Consider the following 19782-nt stretch of genomic DNA (forward strand, 5'->3'; position numbering starts at 1 on the left):
ATGTGCTCGGGATGGCGAGTTGCAGTGGCCGCAGCAGCCATCTGTATTTGTGCGAAGCCCCGGTGCAGAAGCGGGCCAGTACGGCCTCCTCCCATTAGTGAGGGTGGAGTCCGTGTGCGTGGCTTCCCAGTCGCCTGTTACGGTGGTGCGGCGAGGTTCGGGCTTGTGTCGTTGGGCCCAAATAATACTCTCGTCCAATGCGACCATGCCGGTGCTCCATGTGTCTGTGAGCTGTTTGTGGTCGAATGCCTTCTTGGCTTATGCATCACAAGCTCCGTTCTCGGGCACGTCCACAATGCGAGTCACCAGGTGATCCAGAACCGTCGACATGTGCTCGCGTGCTTCCACGGTTCAGCAAAAAGGTGCATACACGCTCGCCGCCGTGGAAGTCTCGGTGTATATCGTACTCTCTGTGCCAACAGCGAACCGCTCTGTGTCTGCTTTGGTGCATGAATTCCGCACGGCCGGATGGAAGTTCTTAAAATGACCAACGTGCTCGTGTAGGCATCCCTCGTACCAGCATGGCCAATATGCAGCACTTTTCCTTGCCTGTGAAATGGGGTTTGCCAAGTAAATCAAAGGCCGCGCCGTGAAGGAACGTGCAAATTGCCGGAAGCGGCCGTCACACCTCCTGCACACAAAAAACGTGCGGGCCGTCACGGGCAACAAATCCCAACGCCGCGTCATCCAAGTTCCCCACGTTCCACGCACACACCTGAGGAATCCAGAGATGGCGGTGTTGCGCTAAAGGATAAGTGTGGAACGTGACTGCGATGACTCTGCCCGTCACCTCCACCGATAAAGAGACATCGATCACCCTGTGCACTCGACACAGCAGGGCAGGCCTAAATCAGGGAAAGGGGTCGCACCTCAATACACAACCCGCTCAAAGGCGTTCCCGGAAGCACGGGTCCCTGCTACTGCTCCGCCACCGCTTTGCTCCTGCAAACTGTATTGCTCCCTGTCTGTAAATCCACGGTAAGGCAAAGCTGCAATTCACCACTAAAAGTAGGCGGCTCGTTGGATCCCTCTTCCATTGCATGAAATAAGCGTTAAGCTCCTCGCACACAACTCCATGAAAATACAGTCCTATACAACACGACATCAGGAATGACAAGGGGGACAAGCGAATCTCCTTCCACACAGTCATCGCAGAACGGGAGAAACCCTTGAAAGCACCCGCGCAAAAAAGAATCGTGTCGCAAAAACAACAATCAACAATACTGTCGGTACTGTGAGCGACGAGTGGCCGTGGTGTGCGGCAGCCGTGGCCTCGCGCCCCCTCCCATCAACCACCACCGCACGTCTGCCAATTCTAAGTGTTGCACGTCACAGAAGGGCGTAATCAATTTTGTGGCTCGCACTGGATGCACGGTCGAACAGGCTCAGTACGTCTGAGCGGGTGTCACCAGCCATGGGCTGCAACGTCGGTGCGGGTGGTCGGTACGACGACGCAACGGTGGTGCCTGAGGCGTACGACGATGACGTCATGTAGTGGGGCTTCCGCGTCTCCTCGTCGCTCTCCTCGTCATCGCGCAGCAGCGCCTCCAGCCCGCCACGCCGCGGCTCGCGCAGCTCCTGCCAGTGGCGGTTCTCCGCGTACCACACAACGACGCTGTACACAGCGACCGCAAGCACCACAGTGGTCAGCAGCAGCACGATCGCCACGTACGCCCTCGCACCGCCGTCGCTCGGCGCAAGATGGTTAGCCGCGCTCACCAGGCACAGCGCCGCAAGGAGTGCAAAGCTCGCCGCGCGCATCACCGTCAGGAAGGCAGAGCGCATCATGTTCGTGAAGGCAACCACGCTCGCACCCGCAAGCAGCACAGCCGCCATGCAGAAGTACTGGACGTGGCAGCCTCCCACGGGCGGGTGCACAGCAGCAATCAGGCCCACCACGCACAGCACCGACAGCTGGAACACGCACCAGTACACGTAACTGCCCCTCATGTTCGTCAGCATGCCGCCGTACATCCGCTGCTGCGCCGCGGGGTACCAATACCCGACGGGGTACAGCAGGCGCTCGTGCAGCGGCTTCCTCGAAAACTGCCAGTACTTCGTGAAGCTCGCGCCCACGTGGCGAGCAATCAAGTAGCACACGCCAGCAGGGAACGCCGCACCGTACAGCACGCCAACGACTCCAACCACGCGGTGCTGCACGCGGGCGCCGGGCATCGCCAGTGCAAGCACGGAGCCGAAAACGATGCCGAGGTGCATCGCGTGCGCCACGACGTACGTCAGGCTCGGGAAGCGCGTCGCAGCCCACGCACTCGCCGCGTCAACGCCGCGCCACCGCTGGAAGGCGGCCGTCACACCGTAGTGCACGCACCCGAACACAGCGGCCAGCAGCGCGTTGCCCACCACCATCCACAGCGGGTCAAGGGCAGCGAACACCGAAAGGAAGTACGGCAGCGCAACGGTGCTCGCACGCTCCTGCGCCGAGGCGCATGGCATCCTCGCAAACACGCCGAGCGCCTGCATCTCCAGGATGGAGCCCAGCCCGCCGGTCACCAACACGGCAACAGCCGCCGCACCCGCAACAACGCCGGTGATCGCCGAGAGGGCGCTGGCAGCGGCGGGCAGCGTGTTGGACCTGATCGTGAAGAACCCAAGCAGCACACCCTTGCAGCCGCCGGACACCGCCGCAGCGTCGCAGCGAATGACTATCGTCTCGTCGGCAGCAATGAAGTAACCGCGGTGCACGGGCACAGCCAGCTCCAGGACGGTGGACGGATTCGTCGCGTTGCGCACCCACGTCGCGTTGCTCAGCATCGCTCCCCACGGACCACCAAACCCGCTCGGCTGCACCGTCGACACCGGCACGAAGCTCAGGTGCGTGCCGAGCTGCGGATCGCGTGCCCACCGAAACGGCGGCGGCAACGCCACCATCAGCCGTGTCGGGACGGCGCTCCCACCGCCGCGGATGTCGTTCTGCGTCAGGCTCCCACCAGCCGCCGTCGTCGTCACGGCGAGCGTCGGGCACGCCACCTCGCTCCACCACAAAGTGCTGCTCACCGACGCCGTCGGGGTCCGCGTGGGCGGCAGTACCACCGTCTCCGTCACCCGCTGGGTCTCCGTCGGCCTGTAGTGCGTCGGACTGTAGTGCGCCGCGCTCAGGCTCGGCGTCCACGTCGGCGTCAGACTGCGCGTCTCCGTCAGCGTCGCCGTGTGGCTCAGCAGCGGCATGCCAGGCGTGCGGTTGCACCCGTCCACGTGCGGCAGATACACCGGCAGGCAGTCGCGCCCGTACCCGCCCTCAGCACAGCGGCAGCCGCACGACCCCGACATCGCCCTCGTCGCAGCAGCAAAGCAGCGCACGTCGGCGTCGCACACGCCACACGCCACGGGGCGGAATTCCCCGATTATGCCGGCGGACCTGTAGCCCATCGGCTGCAGTACTTGCCCGTTCAGCGTCAGGCACCCCACGACGAATCTTCGGCCGGCGTCCACGAGCGCAACGGTGCCGTCCATCACGACGGGTCCACTGCCGGCGTTCCCGTGGAGCGTCAGCGTGCTCTGCACAAAGTCCGCACTGCGCGGGTACGACGGCACCGACAGAAGCCTGCCGCTGATGCTGTTGCCGCGCACCGACAGCCACGACCCGGACGCAAACAACGCCGACCCCCGCAGCACCAGCAGCGCGCCATCGGTCAGCACACCGGCGTTGTCGTTCACCACGACGGCGGACGCGTTGGCCTCCACCCCGCTGCCAAACACCAGCCCATGCGCGGCGTACACCTGGCTCCCCGACACGCGCAGCACAGCGCCCCCAGACGCAACCACGCGCGCACTCGCGTACAACGCATATTCGCCACCGAGCAAAGCCGCGTCCAGCGCGACACCGCCACCGACAAGCTCCAGCACCGCGCCGTCCACCACCACCGTCCGCCCACCAGTCATCACGGTCACGAGGGCAACGCCGGACACAACCAGCACGGACCGCACAAGCCGCAGGCCCGACAGCACAAGCACCGGTGCGTACGGCGAGGACCGCGAGTCGGGAAGATACACAAGCGGCGTCGGCCTCGCGGCAACCAGCAGGGAGTCCGTCACCGTCAGCACAGACCCCGCGGGAAACGTGCCGGTCAGCACAAGCGCACCGTTCAGCGCCTCCACATCGCACACGGACAGCTCCACCGGCCCGCTCTCGTCGCTCCCCGCCGCACCCGCACCGCGCAACGCTCCACCGCCCATCACGTACAGCACGGCGCCGTTCAGCAGCGACACGTTCTGCACAACGATCCGCACGCCGTCCCGCGCCATCCACGGCACGTAGAGCACCGGACTCACGCCGTCCAGCACAACGTGGCGCACCGTCACCTCGCTCGCGCCGGCAGGCACAACGAACACCGACCGCACCGTCACGCCCTCGCGGACGAACGCACTCGACGCGGTGCCCGCAGCGGGCGGCAGTGCGGGAGCACCCACAGGCACGCACGCCTCGCCGTGCCCGCCGCTGCCGCACGCGCACACGCACACACCGTCCGTCATGCTCGCAGACGCCGTCCCGGGCGCGTAGCAGTACATGTCCCTGTCGCAGGCGTCGCACCCAGCAACGTCGATGCTCCCAGCGTAGCCAAAACCAGCCGCTGCGTACTCCTCCGCCGTCGACAGGACACGCCCACCAGCGTCGTTGCATGCCACCCTCAAATGTGCCCCAGCCGCAAGCGACAGGCTCAGCGACAGCATCCGCGGCAGCAGCGCTCGGTTGCGCACAAAGCTCAGCGTGCTCCCAGCAGCGGTCACGGCGCCAGCGGCGTAGAGCATCTCCCTCGAGACGCCGTCGTGCACGTTGCCCTTCGCCAGCAGCATCGACCCGCCATCCAGGCTCACAGTCGAATCAAACGCCACCGCGTAGTCCTCCGTCAACACAAATTCGCTCCGCACAAGCGCCATAGCGGAGCCCGACACGCTCACAGCCCCACGCACAGACACCGCATGCTTGCACAGCAAGAGGTCGCTGTCAACAAACGCCACCACGGAGCCGCCGCTGACCGCAACACCGTCCTCCACCGACACGCACAGCCCCAGCGTCGTCTGCACCAACAGCCCGTCCACGTACAGCGCACCGTGCGACGACAGCGCCACACCGCCAACCACCAACACGCCAACAGCGTCGCGGAACACCGCCGCCACATGCGTGCGCGCAATGGTCAGCACGCTCCCCGTCAGATTCACCTTGTGCAACACGAGGCACGCAGACGCGTCGCCAAGGTCGCAGGCGCCGTGGTACGCAACACGCGCCTCCGCAATCAGCACCGAGTCCACCACAGTGACGCACGAGCCCGGCGGAAATCGGTTCGCCACCACCACGCCGCCGCCGGAACACGACTCAAGCCCGCTGATCAACACATCGGCGCGCTCGCCAGCAGGCGGGTCGGACAGCCACCCAACAACGTACAGGCTCGCTCCGTCCAAAAACGTGCAGTTCGCCAGCGTCACGTTGCGCACGCTCCCCGACATCGACTCCACGTCCACCACAACGTCCGCCGCAAAGGTCACACCAACGTAGCACGCCACCGACGTCCCGAGACCGGCACTCAGCTTCACATCCACACGCACGTCCCGCACGCACAAGTCGGCGCCGTCGGTGCTCGGTGGGTCGGGAGCAGCGACGGGCAGACACGCATCGCCGTAGCCGCCCGCAGCGCACGTGCAGGCGCAGCCATCACTCGAGGCAATCGTTGTGTAAGCGGGGAAGCACGACGCTGCGAGGGTGCATGGATCACTGCAGGTCAGGATGGTGGCGTTGGACACGGACGGAACACTGTATTCCACCCCCTCCCCGCCGTTCACAGTGTTGCACGCGGCCACAATCGCTCCGTTTGTGAGATCGCCGGACCTTTTGGGTATCCGCAGCACTGTCGGCGTGCCCGTGCTGGACATGAATCGGTTGCCGGACACTGATACCGTGGAGTCGCGGAGATTCACCGTGGAGTAAAAAAAAGCAAACGCTTCCGATGGGGACACGCGGCAGAGGTTGCCGCTCAACTGCAGCCAGGAGTTGTAGTAGATGTGGGAAGAGTATCTTGGAAAAAAAACAGCCAAGCTTCCCTGCATGTCGTTGCCCTGAAACAAAACCGCTGAAAAAAACTCCACACGTAAGACCGACAAAATGTTCATGAAGTACTTCACCGGCGTCGTCACAACGTTGCCTCGGATCACCACGGCAGAGTTGTTCAGTACACTCAGCGATGAGGATTGGCTAGACCCTTCAAGATATATCAGCGTGCTGTTAGCGCCGTCCATATGAAACATGTTGCCCATCACCGCAAACACGGAGTGCCACGACACCCTCAGCGCAAATCCGACAACGTACAAAGCGCTTGACGATGCCGTCACGCTCTGAAACACATTGCCACTGAGCACCACCGCGGAGTCATTGCTGACCGCCAGCCCATTCATCACAACACAGGACGGATTCCTAAGGCCCAAACCCGTCCGAGGGATAAGCCTCGTGACCGTGAAGCGGTTCCCGCTGACCGTGATGTTCGTGTGCGGTGGAAACACACCCTCCGGACTGAGCAGCGCGTCACGGAAAGTGTTGCCGGTGACGAAGATGTTCAGCGACCCCACAGCGGCGTGCGCGTTGCCCAACAGCAACAGCACGGCACCGTCCCTCCACGTGCATCCATCGAACGTGACATTCGCCACGTCGCCCGTCATCGCCCCTATCAGCACCGTCAGGCTCATGCCGCCCCCGCTGAACGTCACGTTGCGGTAGCACAGCCACGACAGCCCGCTGCCCACAGCCTGCGCCACCTCGGGGTACACCATGTCGCTGATGCACTCACCAACCGGCAGCGGTGGCGGCGTGGGTGGCACTGGCGGCAGCGGCGGCGGCGGCGGGCCAGCAGGCACAGGCGCCGGGACACACACATCGCCGTGCCCTCCAGCAGCGCACTGGCACTTGCAGTCAATGACCGTCGTCGTCAGCGGAGAAAAGCAGTCGCCGTCCTTCGTGCACTTCCCGCAAGCGGCAACCGTCGTCACGTCGGTGATGCCGTTCAGCTCCAGTTCAGCCGCCGTCGTCACCTCCCGTCCCGCGACCGTCAGGCATCCAGCAAAGAACCGGTAGCCGGCCCCAACCCGCTTCAGCAAGGATACCGACAGCCCCGTCGAGCCCATCTTGCAGCCCGTCAGCGTTACCACACTGCTGCCGTCAATGGTCACAAAGGCGGAATCAGTGTCGTAGAACATCGCACCCAATCCCACGTCGTTGTCACGCCAATCCAACCAGCTTGACTGCTGAACGGTCCACAAGTTGTCGCTATAGATGGCGTAGCGAGCTGAGCCGCTGTTCCCCACCACGCGCAGCACGCTGTGATCCGACACGCTGAATCCGTGGCGCAGATAAAGAAGGCTTGCCCCAAAGGCCATTGTATTGTTGAGCAGCGCAAAAACAGAGTGATCGTGGACACTGAGGATATGCATGTACAACAGATGCATGTATTCCTCGAAGCTGCAGTACCGCACAGAGAGCGAGCTGCCACCCACCAGCTTTAACCCTCCTATCGAGTAAAAACCAAACCCGCGATAACTCGACCCATGCGCCTTGAATTTACTGGCCAACAGCGAGGACGCAATCAAGACAACTTCGTGCAGCATCACAACACTCAGCATGTTGCTCATAATGTCCGGCAGATGGACCTCGGAGGACTGCACTGCATCTATCTCCGTGACGACAATGTCGCAGTGCTGCGGAAAGGCACGCATGAACACAACAACAGAGGACCGCATCACCGTCTGGCTCACGCGAATCAGGACGCCGGCTGACTCGGCCGCCGCAGCACCCCCAACAAACTGCAGCACGGCACCGCCACAGAATGTGCACCCAGTAATCGTGATGTTGATGGGGAGATGCAGCGGCATACTGTTGAGGGAGAACGTCAACACAGCACCCACACCGTTGAATGTCACACCCACGTAGCAGTGGTGCGTCTTCCACATGTTCAGCGTAACGTTCGTCAGCGTCTGATTCACCACGCAGCTCGTTTCGCCGTCGACGACTCTCTCCGGCAAGGGCGGCACAACCGTGTCGGGCACCTCGAAGGGAAGACACGACGCGCCATGCCATCCCTCCTTGCAGCTGCACGAGCACGAGCCACGGTCCACCGACTCCGTCCCGGGCATGTAGCACGCCGCGTCGTCGTTGCATGTGCCACACCCGAACACCACCACTTCCCCAGGAAACACAACGTCATACGACACCTCCTCATCGCCCTGCAGGTTGCACCCAACGACCAACCGCGCGGGTAACGTCACAATCGTGTTCGGTGGAAGAAGTTTGGCAAAGGCTTTACTCGAGTCCACCTGAAGGTTTTTTGCAAGCACCACGGTGGTGCCGCTGCCCGACAGACGAATTTGGTGCTCGGGACGCGATATACTTATTATTGAGGCTGCACTTACGTTGTTGTCCGTCACACGCCACTGCGCACCACCCTCGAGAGTCAAAGAGCCGTCCAAGTACAACAGCCCGCAATTCACGACCCTCGTGCTGCCAGCAAATGTAGAATCCGCCACTCTCAGCAGCCCCGCGGATCTCACGGTGGCATGCAAAAACAGTTCGATGCCAATGGCCGCTCTCATCGTGTTGTTCTCAATGTCAAAGTAGCCGCCGTTCCTCACATCAACAGCGTGAAAATAAACGGCTGATCCCATACGGTGTCTACTATCCGTTGTCATCAGCGTACTTCCCTTCACAATGATCCCGCCACCATCAACAACAACTATAAAAAAATTAAGTGAGTAAATATTTCCCTCGATGTGGTTGTCGAGCAGCAGCAGCGTCGAGTTCGCACCGAGAGTAAAGTCCGAAAAGGCAATGGCATGGCTCGACGTCGTCAAAATTGCACTGCCCACCAACAGTATCTGGGAGCTCGCGCCAAAATCACCCTCAAACTCCAATGCACCAAAATCCATCAACGAGGATGTCACGTTCACGTGCACGCGTGCACCACTCCCCTTGACCGACAGGCCCATGAGGACGCACTGCAGCAGCGTGATGTTGAGTGTCTTTTCTGCCGCGTCAAAGCTCCACAGGTCCAGCAAAATCGTAGCGGTGAAGGTCACGTTAACAAAGCACAGACCATGCACACCGGGATCAGGATCGTCCACGGAGCTGATGCTGCCACCGTGCACGCAGCGGACCTCCGTGTCCTTCGCATCGGGGAGCGGGAGAGGCCCAAGACCGTCCGGAACCGCTGCTGGCAGACAAGTGTCACCGTAGCCGCCAGCAGCGCACACGCACTCACAGCCGCTGATGCTGCTCGTCCTCGCTGCAAAGCACACGGCGTCCACGGTGCACGCGCCACAGTCCAGTGCCGTCACGGACGTCCCAATATTGAGGTCGTCTCGGTAATTCGTCACAGGTGAGCTCATTGCCTCGTTGCACACGCCGTAGATGGTCGGGCGAGAGTCGGATGGTGGTGACCAGTTGCTTGTCATACTTACAGTTGTTGACAAGTACGAGCCGTACGTGAAGTTGTTGTCAATTATCGACCACACACTCCGATCGCGGAACGCCATTCCGTAGTAGGCAGCCACGTACACAACGTAAGCGGTGCGAAACTCGTTGTTGCGGTGCACCAGCCAGCTGCCGTCAGTCACAGTCAGCGTGGCTGCCATCAGCATGGCAAAGCCAAGACGGAACGTGCTGGACACAATCTGCAGCACGCTGCCGCCAGCCACCACAACGTCCCCAAACACACACGCACCTTCGTAGTATTCGGTGCTCGGTGCACTCCACGAGCTGTTCTGAATGGAGAACACGGAGCCGTCGCTGACACGCAGGTCCGACGCAAGAGCGTACATCACGTGCATCTGCGAATTGACAGCGCAGTTGTCCATGTAGAAGACGCTGGACAGGTTCACGCCAAGGCCGCGCTCCACAAGGATCGCAGCGCACGATTCCCCGTCGCACACCAGCGTAGACCGCGTCATGACAAACCGCGTCGACAGAAGCCGGACGCCGTCCAGGACAAGCGCGGAACCGTGCCGGGATTTCTCGTGGCCACGGGTAGTCTGCACGTACTGCGACCCGCCAACCGTCGCACGCAGCGTTGAGTTCGCCAGCAGCACACTCGAGTGCAGCGGCATCGCGCCATGCAGCACGATCGTGCCCTCCACCGACGTCACGTTCGTCATGTTGACGAGAGCGTGCGGCATCGGGCGCGCCGTGCTCTCGCTGAGGCCACCAATTCGCAGCTGCGCGCCGCCCACAAGCACGCAGTGGCGCAGCGTCACGTTCAGCGCGTCAGCGAACGCGTCCATCGAGCGCAGGTCCACCGTCACAATGATCGGTCCGCTGAACACCACCGAGTTGAAGCACGCCGTCGCACGCCCGCCGCCAACCGTCACCGACTCCGTCAGCGTCACGCCACCCACGCAGCCCTGCGCACCGCCACCACCACCGCCGGACCTCGCAGGCGGCACGTCGAACGGCAGGCACGCCTCGCCCACACCGCCGGCACGGCAGCTGCACACGCACTCGGAGAAAGACGCTGTCAGTGCATCAAAGCACGCCAGCGCTGCCGCACAGCCGTCGCACGGCACCACGCTCACGGAGGGCAGGCCGGCCATGCGGTAGTCGCCGCTGCTCCGCAGTACCCGGCCGCCAGCACGGTTGCACTGCACCCACACGACGCCGCTCGTGATCGTCGGCCCGGAGACAAGCGTCGCGCCAGCGGCAGCGCAGCGCGCAATCGACACGGTGCCGCCGCTCAGCGTCACCCCCGACAGCAACGCCACAGTCGACGCCTCGCCCACCGCCCACACGTCGTGCATGTCCAGCCACCCGCCGGCACCGAACGTCCCACCGTCGCAGCGCACCAGCGAGGACGCGACAGGCCCCTCGACGCCCACGAAGCGCAGCACCGAATCAAACACCGCGAGGCGCTCTCCAAGGACAATGCCGCCGCCGCTGCTCACAACCGACACGTTCGTCACGGAGAACACCGAGTGGGTCCGCAGACTGAGGCGCGACGAGGACGCCACATGCATCGCGGATGCGGTCGGACCGCCCGACGCCTCCAGCAACACGCCGTCAAGCACCACCGCGCTCGACAGCAGGTCCACGTCGCCGCCAACGTACACCGCCGACCCGCCCGCCTGCGACGACTTCAGCACAGTGTTGTTCACACGCAGCTGCGACTGCGACAGCGAGGTCGCGTGCAGCACAAGCGGCGACGCCACCGCGTCCGTCAGTCCGCCCAGCTGCGAGTAGCGCATCGGCCCCGCCGTCACAATCGTCGAGTCACGGACCGTTACGTTCGTGTGTGCCGGCAGGTTGTGCACAAACACAAGCGAGCAGTAGCTCCCGGACAGCCCGCTCACGCTCACCTCCAGGCTCCGGTCAGTCGCCGGCTCGCCGCTGTAGCCCCGCACGTAGATCTGCGCACCGCCGTCGCACACGCAGTTCCTCAGTTCGATGCGCAGTGTGCCGGGAAGCATCGCCGCAACGTCGAGCACCACAGCCACGCCGTTCGTGATGTACACGCCGTCCATCAGCACCGTGTCCACGGCGCGGCCAACCGTGATGGCTCTGTCCACCGTGCCGCCCCGCAGTCGCAACACCACCGCATCCACCGCAGGCATCCACGCCGCCGCCGCAACCAGCGCCAACACAACGAGCAGCGCCGCACGCACAGCCGCAATGGCCCTGCGCCGCACACGGTGCCGGCTGCGCGGACACGCACCCACCGCAGACCACATTCACCGACCCAAACAGGTACCAACGGGGCTCTTGTGGTTTGTCGCTCTCGACCCGTCAACCGTAACTCCTCCTTAGCAAATCCCTTTCTACAGATGGCGAATCCAGTGATACGATCCCGCCAGATCGTTATCCACTACTACTGCTAATCCTACAGCAATTAATCCCTAACACCTTGAAACGATAGTTGTGCTGATCAAGCCAAAGTATCTCTATCTGATTGGTCAAAAAAGGAAGAGGCTGCAACAAAAGCAACACAGTGGCACGCAGAGGCATCCGGCCACAGAAAATCCCCACCAAAGCATAAACACCGACAAAAAGATGCGCAGACGCCACCACGCCAGGAACACCATCGCCCTTCCACCGCCCACGCAGCCCCACACAGCCCCAGTAGCGAGCGGCAGGGTCCAGGAAAGGAGGCACATGACAATTGGCACCGCTCTTACGACCAAATGGCCCCTTCACAGGGCGGTCCCGATGCCGTGGACGACAAAAAGGGCCGAGATAGGCACACGTATGGCGGCGTTGCAACCACCATCCACAGTGCACGTCCAAGGAATTGGCGAGTGCGTCTGTTTGCCAGCAGTCAGCGCGTCGTTCCCCGTTCACGTGGGTCGGCGATGCTCAACAAACAGCGGCATCATACGCGCACGGCATACACAGAGAGAAAAAGAAAAAGCACGGCGGCAGTACCCAGATACGGGGGACAAGGGTCCACATTGATTGCACAGTCCGATTGGCTCATAGAATTCCTGATGGTGTTCACGCCGTTGCCGCACGGTGCTTGTGGCCTGTGGCTGCAGTGGACTGAGAGGAGGATGAGGGCAGAGAGAGGCGCGGTGCGGTCCTCATCCATCTCGGTTGGATGTGACACCAATAACGCCACCTCCTCAGATCGCCTGCAGCAAAGACCGTCACCGTCAGCAACGGCCGGCGCCTTCCTTCTCCACCGACGCCGTCACGCGCCTTCTCTCACACCAACACAACGGGGGAGCAACAGCCACACGCAACCGCCAGCACCAAGTGCGAGAGAAGTAACCAACCATACTAATGCATATACATACATCGTCTAAGTGTCGCCGTGTGTGTGCCTACGGTCGCAAAAAGGAAAAAAAGCAAAGCATTTAGGGGCAAATACAACCACAGCGGGCGTCAGAAAAAACAAGCAGGATGACTGGTGGAACGCAACACTGCACGGTTGCCCACGCTGTGGCAAGCCGCGGGACATATGCTGAAAAGTAAAAAAAACAAAACAAAAAAAATTTAAATCGTTTTCCATTACGCATTCACTCAAAAACAAAAAAAAAACTGCACGCTGGTGCGTTTGCTTCGCCTGCAGATGAAAAATAAATAAATAAATAAGATACACTCGTTATAGTCGTTTAAATCCCCGGTGCCCACACATTATTTATATTCCACTGAGACACTCGGCGCGGTTTTGTGCCCCCATTCCATCGTCTCTTTTATTAGCCGGCGCCATCGGCGTGGCACACAATGCCGAGAGCGCCGATGATCACCTAAAAAGGGAGAAAAAAAAACACTGAGTAGATCCCGTAATTGTCGGACCACAAAAAAAAAAACACGAAAAAACGCGGTGCTGGCGCTGGGGAGAGCATGCTTCCACATGGAGGAAGAGCTCTGCGCAGCGAAGGGGATGTAAAATAAAATTAAAACCAGATAAAATAAACGGTGCATCCACAAAAAGCGGCAATTACTTAAAAGAGTGCGTGGACAGACGCGTATGATCCCGCTGGAAGCAGGAATTCCTCACTGCAATTTCTCAGTAAAGGGCCACAAAGCCGCACAACCCCAGCCCCAGCAGCAGCAACTGCAACACGCCCCCACGCATGGAGCCGTCACCTTTTCCTTTTTTCCCGCCACCGTTTCCTTTTTTATCGTCGCTCTTCTTGACCATTTTTAGTTCACCGACACTCAGTGGGCGGTTGTACAGAAAGACGTTCGTCACCGTCACATCGCTGCTGTTGATGTCCCCCTCGCCTCCACCAAAGAAGAAATGTGTGATTTCATGTCCCAGCGCCCCAAGTTTCGTATCGTCTCCGGGTTCCCCACAATCACACCATCCACGTACACGGAGCCCTTGTTGCCGTCCTGCAGCATGAGCGCCACCTGGTATTCTTTCCCCGGCTCCCAAGTGGTGTTCGATGTCTTTTTCTTCCCATCGAACACCGTCTCCCACGTTTTATCCATGCTGTACGACAGCCCAACGATATTCTTGCCGGCACCGTCCCCCAGACCCGCACCCAGCAGAGGAGTGCTCCCCTTCGGAACCTGGTGGATGGTCACCGTCGCCACAATAGTGAATCTGTGGTTCACAAAGCTGTACTGTCTGTTATCCTCCCGACTGTTCACGGGCCATGTTGCCATGGACCCAGGCGCCGTGAACTTAAAGCCATTTTTGACCTTCGCTGCCTTCGTCACCGCTGCATTCACGCAGCGGTAATCGTCGATCCACGTGTCGCCACCGGACGACGTATTGGAGAGAAATCCAACCAGACCAGTCGTGGGTGTGGACGAAGCGGAGAAGGAGGCGTCCAACTGTGCCCAAGTCCTCAGGACAGACTTGATCGTCTTCAGCTCCTCAGTCAGGCGGGCAAGTGAAATGGCCTTGTCTTTTCCATGAACTCCCTTCGCTTGTAAAAGGTGCAACGCACCATCCGAGTACAGCATGGTGTTGTCAAACGTCTTATTCACAACACTGTCCTCAGAAACCGGTCCGATGTGAAGCGTGCGGTTGTTGTCCGTGACCCAAAGGTAGAGCGCATTGGGTTCACTCGCTTCCAAGGAATGGCTAGCTTTATGGGTGTACAGCATGACCTTCCTTCCCTCAATGGTCGCGGTGATGAGAGCCCCCACATGCAAACCTTCGTCCAAAGGAGCTCCTGATCGTGGCCTGACCCACACGCCCGAGAGTGTTCTGACAGCCTCCGTCCACGTTTTCTCCATGTCACGCGACTCTTACACCCTCTGGGCATTCACACAATAAACAATCATGAGAAGCTTTCCATTCTCCCACTCGGTGACGCGGGCGAATGCATTCCCCAGGAGATACGCCCTCTGGGAGCACCCTGTTGTTGCCTTTGCCCGCCGAGCAAATACTCATGGAGAAAGGGTGATTTTTCCCATTCGCCACCGTCAGGGGAAACACAAGCGTGTCATTCTGCATCAAATTGCCTGAGCCACCAGCAGTCAAAAGTTCCCTCAGGTGATCTTGAGTGTGTGTGGAGATCCGTTGTGAAAGTGAATTGGGTTCAGCCCAGTTGATCAGTGTACTCTGCACGCCGTCCTTCGACTGCGTGGCCACACCCTCAACCAGTTGAATATCCCAGCCATCTTTCTCCCACATCTCATCGCCACTGTCATATCCTACAGTATCGCTTCCCACAAGTAGAAACACCTTACTGTCCCTCGCAACTGCTGCGGGCCAACAAAAAACGCGCAAACGATTATTGCCATTCCTACTGCCAAGCACGGTGCGTGCACTCCACTCCTTCTTGGTGATCTCAGCGACAATGGACGGCCACGTCTCCGCAACCTTGATGTACCCAGCCACAATGTCGGAAGACCAAATCCAAAATGAGTTATGTTCATGGAACTTATACTCGAACAAGCCTTCAGCAATGGCAACCATTGGTCTACCAGCACGGACAAGAGAGGGTGAGACAAATGCTTTCTTCACTTCAAATAAAACATTCCCATCTCTTGACACCACCTGCGTCTTATTCGGCAAAAAAACGTCGATCTCCTGCGCCAGTTGCACAACCCCAGACTTACTCTCCACAGCGTGTGCACCTCCACAGTCGCAGCAAACCGTCACAAAAAAGAGGAGCAGCACCGCGAAAGCAAAAACACACGCCGGGACATGTTGGGCCTCTGCTGCTCACTCTCTCCTCCTTCCTTCCCTCCTTCCGCTGGATCCGGTCACGCGGCGACGATTGTGTGCTGGGTGCCTTCACAGCAGCAACTCCTGAAAGCATGTAAATATGTGTGTGTGGGCGGTGTGTGTGCTGTTGGTCCTTGCAGAGCCTTACAATTTCACAGTAGCGAGTAGAGCTTGATTTCCTAGCGTGTTTGTATTCAAGAAGTGAAGAAGGCAGAAAAAGCGGCAATACATCAGACACGCCAGTGGGGAGCAGAAGAGAGCACCACGCAAAGAGCGGGACACAAGACAATCCGGAAGCGACAGCACAGAGGAGCATCGCCCGCACCAGCCATCACAAACACACCATCGCAGCGCTGCCATTCCGCGGAAGAAAAGATTCGGCCCTCCACACAACAAACACACACAGAGCCAGCAGTCACCCACCAATGGACGAGGAGAAAAGACACACCGCCACCGCCTCCAGTTCAATCCCACGGCCAACGGGATACGGCCACAGCCCGCAGCCAACACACAACGCACACGGAGTAAACAATCACCCAAAGAGCCACGCGCGGAAGCGATTCCTCATCCATCCAAGACGCGGCAAAATTTACTGCCATTCCGCCCCCACAATGGAATGCGGCGCCTCACGCCTACAGAAAGAGGAAGCACCCCACACGCAACTGCCAGCACCCACTAAGAAAGGATCAGCCACGTGCACTCCAAATAATATGCGTTTAGTGTGGGTGTCGTTGTCTGTCCCTGCCGACACAAAAACATAAACAAAAAAAAAGTTTGAAGCACTTGATGCCACACAGCAAGGTTACAGAAAAAAACGATATTCTTAACACTTTATAAATTCCAAAAAAAAAAAAAAAAATGGCGTTCAGTAGCAGTGTAGCGCTTTAAAATGATGTGCGTATAACTGGCTTTTTTTTAAGTAACAAAAAAATAAATATTTCTTTCACGGCAATTAATCCTTTCTCATATTCACGCATCATTTATGGCTTGTAAGAAGCCCCGGTATGTTTCCGTCGTCTTTTTGCTCTCTACCCTTTCATTTGAACAATTGTTACACAACAAAAACTGTCGTTAGGTTGTTGTTTTTAATGTAAAAGAAAAGCACACAATTCTTTGATAATTCCATATATTCTTAAGCTGAGTGCAGCAGTGAACCGGCTAGTAAAATAGAATAAATAAATAAATCCTTTAAAAACAATTATTTGTAAATTGTAATTTATTCCCAGGAAAAAGAGCAGACAAATCCCAAAGTGAAGTCTCACTACTCCTCACAAATCCGCAAGCCTCCAGAAATGCAGCAAGAATATCAAAAGCACTCTTTTCAAATGAATGGAAAGAGAGACAACAACAACACTTTTCTAGGTTTTTTTTTGTTTTTTTTTTTGCTGCAATCGTTGCTGATTTATTACGCTCCCATTTAACTCTGTCCTATTCGCTTATAAGATTTTCCAGCTTGGTGATGCGGGATAGAGGGTTGTAAAAATGACCATTTCCCACCGCAACATCCTTTTCGTCTGTTTCACCTTCGTCTTCTGTGATGCTTCCCAATCCTCCAATTTAGAAGTTTGAAAAACATTCCGATTCATCCTTCGAACAATATCCTTTTGAGTAGCCAAAGGCTAATAGTCAACGTGCACAGAGGCTTTGCCGTTCCGCAGCATGAGCACCACTTGATATGTCGTCCTCGGCTCCCAAGATCCCTCTTGTGCCGTCGTCGTCGTCCCACACTTGCACATCAATTTCCACCCTCAGCCCGTGTCGTGCGATGCTTCCACAAGAGCATCACCTGAAGTAACATTCATCTTTACATTCACCAAAGAAATGCTGTCTTTCTTCGGCACCCGATGAATGGTCACCTTTGACAAAAGAATAAAGTTGGTTTCAAAGTGGTAAGATTGATTCTGCCCTAGTTTGCCAACGGACCATTTTTCTCCTGATCCTGAACGTTTAAAGCACACATCATCATTCGTGTTTTTCGATTTCCCATGAACTTTTGTATCTCCTCGAAGTTATTCATCTTTCCGCTGACCCGCAGTGAGGGTACCAGACTAATATCCAATCCTAACGTTCGTGGGCACGTAAGTAATGCAAACCCCTTGAGGTGATAAAGCCTTCGCCGCAGTTAAAAAACTACACGTCTGGGAAACACGGTTGTCCACGTCCTTACAACTTTTTTTTTACCGATCTCACCACGCAGCCAAAAAGAATAACGAGTGTAGTAAAAGGACTGCAGGATGTATCACTGCCGTTCTCGTAAAAAGTAAACAACGTCCCGTCTTTTTTCAACAGAAGAATGATTGTGGCTGTCTTGTCAATTTCAGATATCGTTAAAAGGTCAAAGATGTGATTACTGAAGTCAGTGAGCCACAATTTAAGCGGCCACCCTTTATTCTCGCTTTATGTACCATGTTGCGCCAAGTGTTTTAGGAAGCATCACTTTATTCTTTATAATACTCACAGTAATAGCGTTACCTCCAACTCCAAAACCAATTCTGTCCCGTTTTTGCTGCACACGCGTAAGGGTGTTCCAACAGCCTCCGTCCATGCCTTCCCGTCATCCCGTCCTCCGTGAACTCTGCGATTTCCGAGATGGCAAAGAGATAAAATGTGCAGTTTCGCATCTTCCCAATCCACAATGGCGACATCTCTGCCGCCCTCAGCACTCGCTCGATAGTGGGGTCTCGACGCTATTTTGTCATCCTCCGAATAAATTAAGCTGGATATGGTAAGCCCATTCGCGTTTATAGGTTGTAACAAAAAAACCACAAATCTTCTCTCTTTCGTCACAACTGCGCTGTTCTCAAAAGGAAAAGACAACTTTAAAAATTTGCCTCCAACCATATGCGTAGTATTGAGATTTGGTTTCATGGTAATTAACTGCAAACCTGTGTTTGCGTTCGCTTCCATAATAATATTCAAAAGGCAACCAAGTAAGTGCGGAATCTTACCCCTATATTTTCCGTCATAGCATACCAGAATCGCAAGCACCTCAAAGGTAAATTGTGCGGCAGCTCATGATACATCTGCCTCAGCACCGTCCACATCGGAGGATGCCAGTGATTCCTTGTGCTTTTTTCATTCTCCCCTGCCGTATACACAAAACCTTGAAATCCAAATGGTTTTCTTTCCGTTTCCGATCCCTCTCATTGAGCAGCAGCAGTGGTCACAATAATTCCTTTTATCTCAAAAGGAAAAGGCACACAGAAATGATGAGTACAAGCAGTTCCGGAATTCGCACTCATCCATGATTCAATAGACTGTTTTCAAAGAGTCTTGCTGGATCCGTCGCCGCATTTGCGTCAAATGTGAATTCACTGGCGTGGCATACCAACAAGCGAAATAGAGCAAAATAAAAATATCGCGTCATTCTTTACCTTGTTATTTTATTCTGCCCGCGCTAATGTCTTTTCATTGGGCTCTTGTGCATGAATGATATCCCCTAAAAGTAAGCACTCTCAATTCTATGTGTTGTTGCGATTGGTGACTGCTCTCGGTGTTTCAAAAACGCCCTGTAATAATTACGGCTTTCCTTAATTACAAGTTTATAAAAAGTTTAAAAATAAACATAGAAAAAAAGCGTCAATACTTTGCAATATATATATATATATTGAATACACTCAAAATTCACGCCAACTCACACGATACAAAATCGTTCCGAAAACACCGCCCCAGCGTATTGTGATCAAACGCATAAACACGCGCAGATAAACTGGCGGGGAAAAAAGAGGTGGAATATAATAAGACTCATCCGCTCAACAAAACAAAAACTAACAAAAAAAAAAAAAGCAAACATGACGCTGAAGCGATGCATCCTGAAGTAGAAAAAAATAACCAGCAAAAAAATGATATGGCTTTTAGGCCTTTTGTGCACCGTTCCTAAAAACAAAAGCAATTTGTCAGAATCGCCCTTAGCCTATGCTTAAAGAAGAAAGGCATAATAAATAATCTGTTTTATTGTTATTATCTTTTAATTTCGTTTTTGGAAGCCGCCGTGTTTACCAGCGGGGAAAAGAACTCTTTAAAAAGAATATGTGGCCACCCAAATAACGCAATTATATATACATACAATTCCTTGCGAGCTTCCTCTCGGGCTCTCCGGGGAAAAAGAAACAATCACCGATACACTGACGCCTGGTGGAAAAAGAAAAAAGACACGGCCACCGCCGGCGAC

At 56.8% G+C, this 19782-nt stretch overlaps 2 protein-coding genes and 2 pseudogenes across 2 annotated transcripts, besides 5 other annotated features; 1 reads left to right on the forward strand and 3 right to left on the reverse strand.

Annotated features, from left to right (window-relative positions):
- Tc00.1047053510441.10 (uncharacterized protein) lies at positions 1 to 453 on the forward strand (the record flags this gene model as incomplete). Its single annotated transcript, XM_804648.1, has 1 exon — positions 1 to 453. The coding sequence occupies one exon, from the start codon at positions 1 to 3 to the stop codon at positions 451 to 453; it is 453 nt and encodes a 150-aa protein (XP_809741.1).
- Positions 1 to 15687: a sequence feature (areas not merged during assembly with more than two copies in the genome that could not be assigned to a particular haplotype).
- Tc00.1047053510441.20 (dispersed gene family protein 1 (DGF-1), putative) lies at positions 1330 to 11712 on the reverse strand (the record flags this gene model as incomplete). The annotated part of the gene is made up of 1 exon (XM_804649.1): positions 1330 to 11712. The coding sequence occupies one exon, from the start codon at positions 11710 to 11712 to the stop codon at positions 1330 to 1332; it is 10383 nt and encodes a 3460-aa protein (XP_809742.1).
- Positions 6799 to 6849: a microsatellite.
- Positions 10330 to 10417: a microsatellite.
- On the reverse strand, positions 13489 to 15705 carry Tc00.1047053510441.30 (annotated as a pseudogene).
- Positions 15688 to 17995: a sequence feature (heterozygous, Esmeraldo-like haplotype).
- On the reverse strand, positions 16880 to 18427 carry Tc00.1047053510441.41 (annotated as a pseudogene).
- Positions 17996 to 19782: a sequence feature (areas merged during assembly that could not be assigned to a particular haplotype. This can correspond to areas where the two haplotypes were merged or to regions with more than two copies in the genome that were merged during assembly.).

This window comes from Trypanosoma cruzi, genomic scaffold (genome assembly GCF_000209065.1).
Source record: "Trypanosoma cruzi strain CL Brener 1047053516753 genomic scaffold, whole genome shotgun sequence".
Classification (NCBI taxonomy): Eukaryota; Euglenozoa; class Kinetoplastea; order Trypanosomatida; family Trypanosomatidae; genus Trypanosoma; species Trypanosoma cruzi.